The sequence below is a fragment of the Aythya fuligula genome, chromosome 6 (genome assembly GCF_009819795.1).
Source record: "Aythya fuligula isolate bAytFul2 chromosome 6, bAytFul2.pri, whole genome shotgun sequence".
Lineage (NCBI taxonomy): Eukaryota > Metazoa > Chordata > Aves > Anseriformes > Anatidae > Aythya > Aythya fuligula.
In genome coordinates, this window is record NC_045564.1 from 31,738,953 (window position 1) to 31,754,509 (window position 15,557).

At 45.5% G+C, this 15,557-nt stretch overlaps 1 protein-coding gene across 1 annotated transcript in view; it reads left to right on the forward strand.

The window, feature by feature from the left end:
• The window catches only part of ESYT3 (extended synaptotagmin 3), a 29,531-nt gene that overhangs the window by 715 nt on the left and 13,259 nt on the right, over positions 1–15,557 (forward strand). The window contains exons 2-8 of the mRNA XM_032190055.1: positions 4,324–4,365; positions 5,197–5,331; positions 5,421–5,497; positions 11,471–11,537; positions 12,084–12,173; positions 13,263–13,318; positions 15,397–15,517. Coding sequence (XP_032045946.1) covers positions 4,324–4,365; positions 5,197–5,331; positions 5,421–5,497; positions 11,471–11,537; positions 12,084–12,173; positions 13,263–13,318; positions 15,397–15,517 — 588 coding nt within the window. The remainder of the gene's footprint in view (positions 1–4,323; positions 4,366–5,196; positions 5,332–5,420; positions 5,498–11,470; positions 11,538–12,083; positions 12,174–13,262; positions 13,319–15,396; positions 15,518–15,557) is intronic.

Genomic DNA, 15,557 nt, shown 5'->3' on the forward strand with positions numbered 1-15,557 from the left:
CATGATGCACTCTGCTTGCTAAAGCGATAATAGTAATAAATCTATAACATAACATACTCTTCTTGCTGAAAGCCACAGGTGCTTACCTTCGAAGAGACATCTCTTGGTGGTGCGGACAGCCACCCTCCACTTGTTTGCGTTTATTCCTAGCCATCCCCGGCTTTAAAGCGAGGAAACTTGTAAATCCAGCTGTGCTGCTGCTTCTGGGTCCGGGGCTATTTGCTCCGTGCCCTCGGTTGGCTAATGGGGAAGGATTAGTGGCTTGGGTTTGTTTCTAACCACCGTATGCTTAGCATTAAGAAACGTGCCAGGAACTGGTTGGGAAGTGCTTTTCCTGGCAGGGAGAGACCATCAAAGAGCTCTGTTTGTGAGGCAGCGATGGACAGTCAGCGTTGTTATCTGCAGCCCTTGGTGCTCCTTGGTACGGTGTGAAAGGCAGGCAGTGCTCCCAGCAGCTCCTGGCAGAGCTCGCACAGCTCCCTGCTCCTCTTCCCCCTGCCAAACGCAGAAGTTTTTCTGCTTGTTTGTTTTCACAACGTGTTTAACACCCCTCGGAGCAGCAAGGAGCAGCGTGGTGCTATCGGCTCTCGGGCAGGTGCTGCGGGAGCCGTGCTGTGACATCCTCCAGGTGGGGTGTTAGGAGCAAGAAACTGGATCCCTTACTTGTCACCAAAAAACCGGGGTCAGCCCCAACACACAAACACAATCTCAAGCCTTTAGTTGTGGTTGGAAATGCCCATACCAGTGCGTGTGCTTTTAGTTCTGACCTTTATCAGTACTGCCACATCTCCTCTCCTATGCTGATAACTTCTGTTCAGCATCAGCTAGCATTTGCTTACACAGTATACTTGACTTTTTTTTTTTTTTTTTTTTTAACTTCCTTTCTAATTTTCTTTCTATTCCCTTCATCAGCTTGATCTTCTGTTTCTTTTCCCTCTGTGCCAGTCCTGGAGGCTGCTTCTCACCTGCTGCCTGTTCGGTTTATTGTCTTTGGTGTCATCATTTTTTATCTTTCTTTTTTGACTTCAGTGTTCACAAGCCTTCAATTGAAATATCTCTAAAAAAGTCCCTTCTGTTCTTCTCTCCTGACATGCAGGGGTGGGAGTAGGATTAAAATTCAGGTGGGAGCATGGGTTGGAGCTGCAGTGCAACGCTAGGAAAGGCGCTGGAGGTGCGGAGCGATGGCTTTGTCTTAGGGGCTCGGTAAATTGTTGTCTCCTCAGGTGCCCTGGAGTGAAATGAGGAGGATCCCTTCAGCGAGGAGTTAAGACCAGTGGCTGATTGCACCACTTGGTTAAGCGCTGTGCTCGTAGGAGCAGCAGCACAGGGGCTCCTTCAGCTGTGGCTCAGGCTCTGCACAGTCCTGGTACCAGATCTAAGGAGATGCGTTTGTGTCACTGCCTTTCCTTCAGTGGGGACACCAGGAGGGTTTCCCTTGTCTACCCACCCAGCTGCTTTAGGGAATCTGCAGGGCAGAGCTCCAGCAGCAGCCTCTTGGCCAAAACCTGCCAGTGAGTTTGGAGGAGAGGCATTCCTGTGCCATCTTAGGTGGCTGGAAATCTGCTTGGCTCAGGCAGAGTCAGATCTATGTCTTGGAGAGGTGAGGCTGTCTGACTTCAGCCCAGGCAGCATTTACCTTGGGTTTTGTAAAAACCACTCAGTGCCCGGAGCAGAGGCAGCGCTGCTTCCACCTCCGTTCTGGCTCCGTGGTGGTGGTGGTGGTGGCGGTGGCTTCTCTGTGCTGCTTCTGCAGCTGCAGCAGCTTGCAGGTGAGAACATCGCGGTGTGCTGGGTTTCCTCCTGGTGCCAAACGCCTCATGCCAGGAGAATTTGGTATTGGAGGTACAGAGCGGTCCTTTTAAAACTTGGGCTGCCAGTTTCTTGCTCAGGCTTCTTTAGACTTCAGACACACTTTTTTGTCCCTGCACAGGGAGCTAAGAAATCCATCTCCTTTTTTTAAAAAAAAACAAAAACAAAAACAAAAACAAAAAAACAGTGATGCTGAAGGATACATTCCTTTGTTGTATTTGAATGGATTGGCGCTGTCGTGTCTCACATGCTTTTTGCTGTTGCTGGGATCATTGGTGTGGCCTCCTCCGGGGCAGGGTGGAGCCTTGCAGAAACTTACACTTCTCCTTTACTCGCTAGTAATTGCCCCTTACCTGGGGTTTTTGATCTTCAAAGCTCTTTTCAGATGCTAAGTAATTTCTGCAGCATTCCTGAAATATTGGCAAGACGTATGCCTGCTTCTGTAGATGATTTTTGATAGTGAGATTTGCCCAAGGGCACGGAGTATGCCTTATTTTGGGACAGTGCAAACTTTGGCAGCTCTTGGTGGCTGGTTCTGGGCTTAGTAGGAAATATTTTGTGCTTCTCCTGTCTGTGCTGTACCGATTGCAAGCTTGGGAGCAAAACCCTGATGCCAGGGCTCCTGCTAGTAACAAGGGTGGGCATTGAGTCTGAACTCCCAATGGAACTGGAGATGGTTTGGGTTATGTTTTTGTCTTTTGTGCTTTTTCCAAAAAAAATATTAGTACATTTAAGTTGCTTGAGTAAGCAACTGGGTCAGGAGGAGAGCTTGGTGGTGCCACCGAGCTGACCTAGGGCAGAACTCGACTTCTGGTAGACCCTAGCAGGACGTGCACATTGTTATAACGCCCTGTGGACAGGCTGTGCTCAGAGCTCGTGTCTGGGTGACCTGAGGTGTGCCACAGCGATCTGTGATTCACTGTGGTTGCTTTGGGGGTTGCCCTCGGCAGCCCAGTTGGGCATCTGTGGCTCAAGCAGTGGGTTTTATTTCTCTTTTTGTTGTGGTGGGTCTGGCTGCCACCTCCATCTCATGGTTTTTGCCTGTTTCCTCATGCTCCAGCTCCTATCCACTGGTTTTGCTTCTTGGATACTTCTTGTGGCTGCATCTCCAGCAGCTGTGGCCCTAGTGAACAGTCCTGGCAAAGTTCAGGGGTTTATATGGTGCTACACTTCTCCTTTTAATGTTGATGGGTCTCACAAGTGGGCTGTGAGTTTGTTTTTGGGATCCAGTGCCCTGAGTGGTGCCCTGGGTCCCAGTCTGTCCTCTTGGGCCATATCCTGTACCTCTGCACCTCTCCTTCACTGAACCACTTCCATCCCTGCTCTGCCCTGCCTGGGACTGATGCAGAGCCATCCTGCGGGTGCTGTGGAGTGCTGCGGGGCTCGCCAGTCACATTGGAGCTGGGGAGCTGCTGCCCTCAGTGCACCCAGGGCCCTCTGGGGAAAGATGAAAGGCTGGCAGGTGAATTGGAGGTCCCCCGATTCACATAACCCTCCTTCATGTGAAACATGAGCTGCGTTGTGGTGGTGTTGATCGTCCCTTCTGGTGCTGTGTTCCTGCTCTATCATGCGGATAGAGCCAGGTAGGAAGGCATTTCAGGGAGCCTGCATCTTCCCATTCAATGGAAAAGCTGCTAGCTAAAGTATCAAAAGAAATTGCTTGTAAAGAATGTGGTAACCTCCCTTTGGTTTATAATGTAGTAATTGGAGATCATCTGAAGCATTGTTTGAGCAAGGGGAATGGGCTCTGAAATCATACATCAGGCTAGAGGAAAAAAGCAAGCTACTGTCGGATCCATCCAAATGTCTCTGAGCACCTCTCCGAATGCTGCTAAATAAAGCAGCAAACCTCTGCCTGAAGGGTGCAATTCACAGCTCTCACATACAGAGGTAGTGCATTGTCCTACCCCGTTCCTGCATCAGGCTAGATGCTGGGATAAGGAGTCCCTGTGCATCCGAGTGCTTTCAGAGAGCTGAGCAGCTGAGAAGCTCGACAAGTCCTTCCCTTGTGCAATATCCTTCTGCCAGCCTGGAGCACCGGCTGAAAATACCATGCCCAGAAGATTTTAATGGGGGATTGTAGTCAGGAGACCGTGGCTCTTTGCTCAGCAGCCCCTTGGTTGGGGTGAGCCAGCACATGGGGTGAGCCAGCACAGGAAACAGGTCCTGTACACCTCGTGGTCTTGAAGGGAAGCAGGTTCTTCCCACTGCATGACCAAGAGGGGTTAGGAATCTAACGCTGCTGTTCAGCAGGAGCAGGATGTGACTCCTGCTTTAATCACATAAATGCGCCCAGAGGCAGGCTGCTGCATCAGCACACCTCTCTTCTTTTACCTTTTATTATTTTCGCAGTTTTTCAAGGCCGCAATAAATTATAAATGATGTGCGTATGAGGGCAGAGAGATCTCAGCTTACTCTAAATCCTGTTCTGTGCTCTGTGGTATCCTTTGCATACGATGCAGTATACTGAAACGGATTGCATGTGGCACTCACTTTATTTTTCTCCGCCTCCAGGTCCATTTCCCTGACGTCGAGCGAGTGGAGTGGCTGAACAAGGTGAGGAGCTCTGAACTCCAGTTTCTGAGGCCCTCTGCTCTGAGCTGAATCCCAGCACAAACTCCACTGGCCAAGCCTGACAAAATTATCACGTCACCACAACACATCACAACCATATCAGTGTCTGTGTTCAAGTCTTGGAGCGGGCAGAGTTGTCACAGGCTTTGGTGAAAGCCAAGTGTGTGCCTGGCTGATGTAGGTTTGATAAATTCAACCACAGCGCTTGTGAGATTTAAAAACAAAACAAAATTGCATGTGTGTACATATGCATTACTTTAGCAAAAGTAATGGTATTTCCTCTTGCTACAGAGGTTCCTGGAAAGCTCTGTGCCAGGTGCTCCTATCAGGAGTAGTCAAGCTCTCACTGGAACTGACTCTGGGACTTTAAAAGCAGAACAGCAGAACGTGTAACTCAGTATCTAGTAACTCGCCTGTTTTTCTTTAGCAAACTGTCTTGTGGATGTGAAAGCTCACCTCTTTCCTCTCTAAATAAACCTATCTGCAGGGAACTCTGTGACACTTCCGAGTAATTAGAGACTACTGCGCTTCAGAAACTTTAACCCTGGGCTTTGCTGGCTCAGCCACTGTGGTTAGAAGCAGTCAACAAGTGCCGTGCTGTTGAAAACTCACCCTTCGGTTCCTAAAACATATTCCTTTTCTGTGGAACTGAGATGAATCTTTCCGTAACCATGACTTAAGAAGCACAGACGTTACTTGGTATTTTAAAAGGGCAGACATTGGTAGCCAGGTGTTCTTTCTTTGCCTGTTTCTCAACTAAGAGTATCTTACACAAAGAATCTTCAGTGTGTTTTTGCTTTTGCTGTACTTTAGGTCCTCACACAGGCCTGGCCGTACTTCGGGACAATCATGGAAAAAACATTTAAAGAAGTTCTTGAACCCAAAATCAGAGCAAAGAGCGTACATCTGAAAACATGCACCTTTACCAAGATCCACTTCGGCGAGAAGGTAGTGTGACTGCTTTGCAACACTGTAGGACTCTTCTCTTAGACTTAGGAGGTATTAACCATGCCCTATCTTGTCTGTCTTTATTTCAGTGCCCTAGAATCAATGGAATAAAAGCCTACACCAAAGAAATTGATAGAAGACAAATTGTCCTAGACCTGCAGATATGGTAACATTCCGTCCTTGCCTATGTCAGTGGTTCTTAATTCACTGCCTACCTGCGCGTGAGTTGTCATGCTGGACTGGACACATGGTCCACTAAGGTCAGCATGAGATGGAGCTGCTTATCTTGTATCAGCCCAGAGTGATATGAGATAATCTGTCCCCCAGCTGGATGTCCCCATGTGGTTCCTCTTCAGTCCAACATCTATAGTTCTTCTGGAACTACTTGCACTATTTTTTTTAAATTCCTTAATATTAATCCTCTTATTTTACCCGCTATGTGTTCCTTGTGCCACCCAGCATTTTATTTTATTTTTTATTACAGCTGTTCTTTTAGCAGAAAACTGCCTCTAGCTCTATTAACAATAACAACAACAAAACCAGATAAAACATTTGATACATTCCAGGCTGTTTTGAATGAACTTTTGTGTTTTGTTAACACTGAAGCCACCAGAGAGCTAAACTTTCTTCTGGTTTTGCCTGGAGAATGGAATTACTGGGGGATTTACCACTTGCGTGCTGCTGTAGTTCTGCAGTGGGTTTTTGGGCCACCTAGTTGAAATGGTTTTGCTTCATGGTAGTGCCAGGAAAAAGCAGTGTGAAACTATGGGCTGTCTTGGCAACAGCACAGAGCTGCTCAGGACCGTGCCTGCTGCTTCATGTGGCAGCATCCCCGGCCCTGGCAGGACACTGGTGCTCCCTGCAAGACAATGTGCTCGGTTTTCAACAATGTTGTGCTTCAGCACAGTCAGTGAAGTGCTCTTTGTAATAGCCAGACCAGTTTTAGGGCCTGTGGCAAATCATTTGTGTTTTCCACATTGAGATCGAGGGTTTCGATACCTTTAAGGCTCTGTGGGAGGTTGCTGCTGTTCTCTGCTAAACTACTTCTGCAGGCTGCTTCTCCCACATACTCATTTTCACTGTCTTTTAACAACGGTAATCTGCAGAGGGATTCCCCCACCTCCTCATCCCTGTCCTTTTGGCAGACCCAGCAGCATCTCCAAACTGGCCACTCACTTCTTTTCCTCCTCCTGACAATAACTTAACCTGATTTATTATCAGATAACCCAAGTGTTTTCTGTATTCACATAGGAGTCTTCAGCCTACCTTGTCTCTCTGATAGGGAAAGCTTCTGGGCTGTGTTAAAGGCTCAGCTTCTCTTACATTAACAAATTAACATCGGTTTCTGCAAGTGTGCATTGTACAGTTGCTGCAGAAGGTCATGTACTACTTGCAGGAATGGCGAGAAGCAAATCTGTGAGCAGTGGTGGTTATTGACCTGCTTTTTTCCAGGTTGCCAAAGGAACTATTTTCCCCCTATTTCTTTAATCAAAGAAATTGGCAACCTCTACTTTTCTGGAGCCAGGCAATCTCCTATCACAAAGCAGTCGCCCTTAGCTACATGAATGGTTGTGAGTGTTTGTGTTAACGCAGCTGGTGTTGGGAGAAGAGCTGGTTAGGGGAGATGGACTCAAGCTGCCCCAATGGGAGGCTGCAGCCCTTTGCACAACCTCTGTCATCACGTGCCAGTGAGTCAGGTTTGGGTGGCTGCTCACCAGTGTGAGTCCTCTGTTTTTTTCCCACTTAGCAGAGAGGGAAGATGATCCTTTCAGTCAGACCTGTGCTGATGATGCTGAGAGGGACTGGCTCCATCTGGCTCTTCTGCAGCCAGAATCTTGGCCAAGCTCGAGCTTGTTCTGCTGCCTGAGTGCAGGATGTGACTCTCTGCCTGACCAACTCACTGGATTTGTTGCACATCAGCTGCCTCATTTTTATGTACAGAGTCTTGAGCAGTACTAATGGCAGAGCTTTCTACTCTCACCTGGCCCCTCATCCTTTCTCGTGTTCCCTCTAAGGACAAAGGTGAGATTTAAATGGCTGGGCTCATCCAGAGAGCTGAGCCCCGGCGTACCAGCTCTGGAGGCTGGAGTAACGTGCTGTGGGTGCCAGTGTAGCACTCTTGGCAATGCTGAGAGCACGTGGACTGACTTCCCTCTTGGGTTAGATTTTGGAGAAATGTAGTTATGGCTCAGTGGACATTAAAGAGCTGACACGTCTGCATGTTATTAACGTGACTCCGTGGTGCTTGCAGGCGTAATTTGGTGGGAGTTTCCCCTCTGCTGAGCCCACGTGAGCTTGGCCTGTTGGCTGGCTCATCGCTGTGTGCAGCCCCGCTCAAAAACTCCTCCTGTGCTGTTGCTGCAGTGGGAAAGGCTGAGCTGCTGTGTCACATGGATGTTGTTATCCAAGCTCCTGCTCTGCCCCGCTCCAGCACTGAGTAACCCTCTGCGTTAGGCAGCATCCTGCCTCCAGAGATCTCATCACACTCAGTAAACGCAGCAGAACAGGAGGAGGTCCCTGATTTGTATGGGCAAGACCCGTCAGCAGAGCCAGTGATGCAGTACATCACATGGAGTTACCAAAAGGAACTCAAGAAGCTGCTTTAATTAAATCTGTTAATAACAGCTTACGTATCTCTGGCATCAGAGCACCGGGGATGGTTTTGTCATTACAGTCTTGGCTGCCCCAGATGAGAAGACTGCACCTGAGTTTTTGACAGGCAAACCAAGGCTCAGTGGTGAGTGCTTGTGAGCAGCACAGAAGGAGCACTTAAGCTGTCTTGCAAAATCTTTCGCTTGCTCTCTGAAGTAATGATCCCAATTGGTGTAAATTAAGTGGTTTACGTTTTGTCATGGCTCATGGGACCGAGCGGAAATGTTGAGATAATTGCTGCTTACTCTGGGATCTTCTGTACGGATAAAATTTGTCATTTATCTGTCTGAAAGTCCTGGTGTCTGTCTGTTCTGTCTGTGTATCCACTCGCTGCACAAACAGAGCTGATCTACAGCTCTCACATGGCACGTCAGGGATCTTGCAGTGGTTAAATGATCTGGACAAACTGGGATCTGAAATCCTAGGTAGAAAAAAAGATCTGGACATAATAAGAATATAAGAATTATGGATATAATATGGATATAATATAATATTATGGAATATAAGATCTGGACAAACTGAGATCTGAAATCCTAGGTAGAAAAAAACTTTCCTGTGCTCTTGGTTCTCCAAATAATTTGCCCTAGATAGAAGTCATGAATCTGTCTCCTGAGCATGAGGAGCTGACAGTTGTGTTCTCCAGATGAATCAGTGTCAAAGCTTTCCAGAAATGTTCTCCAGAAGTGCCTTGTTCAAAATAGGGACTTCTCAAGTGCAGCCACTTGACCTCCTGCAATCGTTATTCTTCCCACTAATCCTGCAATTCCCCGAGCTACTGTGAAGCCATGTAATCATTTGGCTCTAGTCATCAGAGATTTGAAGTATCTGAAGGCACCATTAGAAGAGTGTCTTGCAATCCAACTGCTACGTGTTTTGTTAATCTGATTTACTACTCTTACCATAACTTCTATTGCAGATGTTTTGAGCGTTCATTTCCTTGCTCTTCCATGGCTTTTACAGTGCATGAGATGTAATAGAAAAATGACTATTTATTTATAAAATAAATACAAATATGCCTTGAAGCTTACTCTTCAAAAAGAGTATCTGAATTTCGTAACTGGCAAGTTTGCAACTCTATCCAGATGGTCTCTGTCATCTGGTGCAGGACTGGATAAAGTAGTCAAAAGAAGCACGCAACAACGCTTGGAGCTTTGGTGGGGTTTGGGCTAACTGAGCTTGTGGGATTTTTCGAGAAACAAAGCATTTTGGAAACCTCTCAGTTTTGAGCAGAAAAGGAATGCTTGCTGCCAGGAGCCTGACTTCAAAGACAGAAGGGGAAAGGCAGACACGGGCTGTTGTTTCTCATATCTTGTGGTACTTGGTCACACTTTCTTGTCTCTTATTTGCCCATTACTGCTTCATCGTTGTCCTAGGTCCACAAACTCGTCAGTATGCGCTCCTGTAGCATCCGTGCCTTCAGCCAGCGGGCTGTCCTCGTATCACAAACACCATGGGCCCAGCTTTTCCAGCTGGGCGCAGAAGAAATGCAGATAAGGGCACTTCTGCAAGCCTCCCCGCTCCTCATCCATGGCGTAGGTGTGCTTATCTACATCTCCGTGCGCAATGCAGGACTTAGGAGAGAAACAGGTTCATCTTCCAACCCCCAACAGGCAGGCAAAGCGTGCTCCTGGGGATACCAGCACAAGGGCTCAGCCCTACATGCCTGAGTGCCAAGGCTTGAAGCCCAGCAGGACAGCTCAGGCTGCTCTGTCTGGGGGAGCCCAGCGAGGTTATGCCAAGCAGAGGGGACAAAGGAAAGCAGGAACAACGTGGACTGGAAATAAGGAGTAAAAGTGAAGAGCAGAAGGCATCCTTCCAGGCACCCCGTTGTGGGAGTGGTGCTGGTATGAAGCAGACTTAAGGGTGATTAAAGGCTCAGGCTCTGATAAAAGGGGTGAAGGCTGCTCTGACATTCAGGATTGCAAACCTGATTGCACGCATTGATGTGTTACTAGGGAAGGAAGATGTCTAGGGCTGGGTGGGAAGAGTTTTTGGCTGTGGAGAAGCATAAAAATTGTAAATTGAAACACCACACGCATTATTTGTTGCGTTGGACACTGGCAATTAATCCTCTTCGCTTAATTAATGCAAATTGAGGGACTCGTTTTGGCTTCTCATTTAGATGTTTTATTGTGACAAAGCTCTATTAGCGCTCAGTGTAATGAACTGTAAGATAATATCAAAATTGTGTAAATGTTAAAATAAGTGTGTTTAATTATCTGACTAGCTTATAAGGAAGATTGTGTTAGAGTTGGCATAGCCTGTGAGGTTGGCTACTGGGAAAAAAAATGAGAATGCTCCAACATTAAAGGCTTTAATTTGAGCATTTTGAACTTCTTAGGTTCTGCTAAGTGGCTCTCTAAACAGAAATTCAGGAACTTTGCTTGCAGAAATGGAGACAAATTCACAGAGCTGCATGTTCTTGGCAAGGGTTTTTTTTTTGGTGGTGGGGGAATCTGTCTGTGCAAATTACAGTGTGAATTAGCAGCAACTACTGCACTATTTGCCCATATACCTGTGGTCAGAGCAGAAAAAAAAAAAAAAAAGGCCTTTTCCTTTGATTGTGGGGTGAAAGTATGCACCCAGGCAGCAAGCACAGCACATTCATTGTGCTGTGGTACTTTTCACCCCTCTTTACCTGCAGGGTGTTTGTGTTTGCACCCAAAAAGAGCTATTTCTCAGAGGACTGGAAAGGAACTTGGTAGCTCCCTTCAGTTGTTTTCTGCCAGAGGCGTCAACAAATCTGCTGGGTTCTGCTCCTAGGGGAGTGGCTATTGTTTTGTTTTTTTTTCTTGCATAAGGTGATGTTTGCACTTTTATTAAAGTCTAAGGTGGTTTCCAAATTGCTACAGTGCCACACTTGGCATTCATTTTATTTAAGGTCTGATGTTCTCCATGGCAACTGACCAAGATCTCATCTTAAACCATTGTCTTTTAATTCAGCTTCAAGGAAAACAGGTTATTTTTAGCGATGCGTTTGTCCTTCAAATGGGCTTTTTGGCTGTGGCAGGGGTGAGCTATAATGTACAGGGCCCCGTCTGTGATGACAGTGTGGCTCTGCATCAGCTCAGGAGTTGGGTCACCGGGTTGTAACCCAGCTGGGATCAGGCCTTTGGCAGAGAGGGGAGCAAGAGGGCAATTGCCCTGACTTTGAATTTCCAATGAGCCAGTTGTTCCCCTCCTAGGGAGCAAGAGCAAGCTTGCCCCAGCCAACTGCCAGTTTTAAGAATGGGAAGGTAACCTAGAAAAATGTTGCTTTGACATTTTGCAGATAATCAATGTCCCAGCTGACTGCAGGGTTTCTGTTGTGAAGATCTTACTCTTGTTCAACGTGCTCAACTTTCCCTTTTCAGATGCTTAAAAATTAATCCCTGCCTGTGATGTCAAGTTGCCAATCATGTAACTCATTTCCTTTACACTCTGTACAGCCCAAATTTGCTCATCGAACTATTGCAAACTGTGGAGTAACGTGAGAACTTTCTTTCAGTTATGCAGGAGACTGTGAGATTCACATGGACATATCGAAATTTAATCTTGGAGTGAAAGGCGTACAGGTGCGTGCCGTGCTGATGCTCTTTTCAAGGCCACGTGCAGCAGGAGGTGGCGTGTCCCAGTGGGCAGGACTCTTGACTGGAAAACCAAAGACTAGTAGACATGGGATGAAAAGCTTTATCTGTTTTGGCTGGGGAAATGGTGTCTTGGAAAACGCCTTAAAAATAATTCTTAAAAATAGGTTCTTAGTGTGACTCTTAAACAGGTTCATTGCTAGAGCATTGAACTCACAAGGGCCAGCTTCTGCCATTGGAGTTCAAGGAAATTGCACGTTGGTAGAGAACTTCAAACGAAACAATTCTGTTAGGGTGTTCATAACCTGTTTTAGATTAGACCAACAACCTGGCCTTGCAATACTGAAAGCTATGTATCAGTATCAATTAGTAGCAATGATTTGAGAGAGAAGGAGGTTATTGTTAGTAAATTCCAAGTAAAATGATTTCAAGCAGGGTTTTTAAAATTATTTCCATCACTGAAAAGCTCAGTTTTGAAACTGTATTCTGAGAGTATCTTCAGACTTGATTCTCCTTGGTCTATTGCATTTGCAGCTGTACGGGACACTGCGAGTGATACTGGAACCTCTTCTAACCGATGCCCCTTTTATTGGAGCAGTGACCTTGTTTTTTATGCAGAAACCGGTGAGTCACTAGTGAACTGTACTCTGCAGCCTTCTTGATTCGAGGGCTGTCTTAGTGCATGGTTTGGTCTTCAGTGAGCGACACAAATTGTCCACTGCTAGCAAGCCAAACTGCATACCTGTGAATACCCAGCAGTGTGGGTACTTGAACAGCAGATTCCTGGTTGCTAAATGCTCGTCTTAAACCCCTAGAGGATGGGAATGAATTTGCCCTACTCTCTTGTAGTAGTGCCTATAGAATTATTTCTATTCTTTGGTCTAAGAAGGGGAGGAATTTCTGATGTTGACAGCACAGCAGCCATTTCATAGGCCTTTGCTGGAAGGATCCTGGCAGATGAAATTAAAGTCTTCCCAGACATGGATTTTAAATGAAGGCATCTTGGGAACCATTTGGTCATGGCCATGCTTTGAAAGCTTGCCTGTTTAAGGTCGCAAGTGCTTTGTAGTTGAATTGTGGTTAAATAAAATATGATAAACCTTCTAGCCTTGCTTAAAAAAAAATAATAATAAAAAAAATATTAAACAGTTATAGCACACAACTCTGCTTGATTCTGGGTTATGCTCTGCTTGAGTTCCTGGCTGTCATCTGCTTTTGATATTGAATGAGGTAGTTTTGAGTTTGTATGTAGCAGCATTATGTAAACAGATGAAAAACTCCTTTGTTTATTATGCGAACAGAAATACAGATTCCAGTGGTGTTTGTAAATTTCCCTGCCTCAGGGCACAGGCCAACCTCTAAGTGAAAGGTGAGGAAACAACTTCACAGTCTAGGTAAAGCTGCCGGATTTACTGCGCATGACCCTGGGGCATCTGCCAACAGGCATTGCTAGGGGCTGAGTGCTGTGTTTTCCCGTGCTTGCAGGATAAGTCCCAGTGATACCTTAATTTCAGGTATGGCAGGTAAAATAGGTAAGGGAATTGCTATCAGCTGTTGATTTTAATATATAAATATAGTCATTTGCTGGTGCAGGTTTGGCTTTCTTTAAACAGCCAGCTTTGTTTCAGAAGCATTTACTTCCTCTTTAAATTCATTTGTCCTGAGATAAATTTTAATGGTCCTGTATCATTTCTCTCCCTGTCCTTGTTGTAGCACTTGGAAATCAACTGGGCAGGCATGAGCAACCTCCTGGATGTCCCAGGAATTAAGTAAGTGTCTGTTTTGTTTCACTTTATTCCTTTTTAAAAAACCTTTGGGAACTGGGAAGGCTTTCTCCAGTAATCTTCAGTTATTCTCAAGAGTGATGTGTGGAAGGAGTTATGCTGATACTCGTGCCATTACATCTGGCTGTGGAGTTCACAAACACTTGAGTAGGGTGCTCGTACACTGTGTCAAAATTCCTTTTTCACTTCACTGCATTTGGGATTTAGGGTGGAATTAGACCATTGTAGTTTTGGGGATTTACTATAAACTGAAAAACAAGCCCTTCTGTTTCTCATGTGCTGGTTACTTATAAAGGTAGTTGAGCAGATCTAGGTAATTGGCAGTCTGTGCTTATGTTTACTTACCTTGAAGTGAAAAGAAAGGTTAAGTATCACAGGGTTGCAGTCCTCTGATGAACTGAAATCCAATCCGTGATAAAGAAAACTGCAACATATTCAAAAGGAGAAATGTTCCTCCCGTTCTAAGTAATCTGCTCATCCATTAGGTTCTTCAGAAAACCTAGCTGCTCCCCAGGGCCTCTTAGGTTGATCTTGTACATAAACTTGCACAGCAAGGATGAAAATCTCATGGGTTTTCACTGCTGTAAGTTTCAATCTGCTCCTCCAGGCTGGAGATTGACATTTTCCTTTTTTTCTCGGTATAATGAGAAAATTCTGTCACACAAGAACAAAATATACATTGGTTACTCAGCCACTGCCTTTCTCCCTTTAGAAGTGAACACAGACACCAATGCTCCCCTCCCTTCCACTGCAGCTCTTGCTTTGCAGATACATAGGAAATGGCTGGCTACTTTAGGTGTCAGTTTATGCAGTAAAGGGCCTCTGAAGACCTTTGATGTCAAGTGAGAGGAAGCTTTCTTTTTTTTCTTGTTTTGTTTTTTACTTAATTCAAGACCTGAAGTTTGCCCTCAGAGCTCCAGTTTTTATCAGGCAAATTAATCTGTTCTTTTCTGATGCAGCTTTCCTTAATCCTTGCAGGGAGAAGGTATGTAGGTGTTCCAGCCTACAGCCTCTCATATAATTAAGTGCAAATTTGGTGTCCTAAATGTTCACTCTCTGGTTCTCTCACAGGGATTTGAACATAGAAACCTTTGCTTGCTCATCAACACAGCACATGAAAGCCATGAGCAAATCATGTGTGCTGTGAACAGGCTGAAATACAGGTTGAGTAAGAGCTCTCCTTTTCTTTATTCACCTACTTAAGAGTAAAGATACTGGATGCAGATATCTGTCCTCATGTGCAAGCTGCGTGTAGCTGAGTATATCATAAGACTGAAGAGAAGGGACAGTTTGTGATATTCCTGCAGAGGAATTTGTCAGGAAAGCCAATAGTTTGAACAAGGGTTTTCAGACTCCTGGCTTGACAGTGGAAGTAGGAGATTCACAAAAATTCCTTCTTTGTGAATCAGTCTTCATCCATGAACTGGGACAATTTCATTGCATGGCCTTCCCTGAGAAATGCCTTACGAGCACTAGATCTACCAAGAGGATGAAAAAAAATCTGATGTTTGGTGTGCTCAGGTCTCCCTCTTAATATTATCTGCTGCTCATTCTGAGTTGTAGTAGCATGTTGAATTCCTCTCATTAATCACCCAGAGAATGTTGGAGGTCTGTGGTAGCCATACACTTCTTGCACAGGAAGAACAGATCAAATTAGTTTTCCCTGCCAAACAAACATGGCAATTCCAAATAAAAGATTTAAAACTAGAAAGCTAAAAATGAGTAAGTGTTAGATCGGACTGGAAAGTCCATGCTTATCTTCTGCTCTGCAGCAGCTCAGTTGGACTGGAATTATTGTTAGAAGATGGCTGAGCTTTCCACAGTGATACGTATCGATCCTTGGTGATCAATTCTGGTGTTAAACTGCTGTCTCCCATCCTTTTGGTCTAAGCTAAATGTCACAAACCCGAGTTTCTTCCCCTACTCTTTGGGGGAAGTTGGTCTGTATTGCTCATTTTGCAGTGCCTCCTGTTTCTTGTGCTGTGCCATGTTCTTTCATTCTAACTGAAATGGTGATTTGATTGTAGAGATTTAGGTTGTTTGTTTGTTTTCCTCACCTGCAGTGTAATGTCAGACACGCTGATTCAAGATTACATTGCTTCACGGCTGGTTCTACCAAACAGGATCACGGTGCCTCTGAAGAAGAACATGAACATTGCCCAACTGAGGTTCCCTATCCCACGTGTGAGGGTTTTTTGGTTTTGTTTCTTCTTCAGTGAGGATG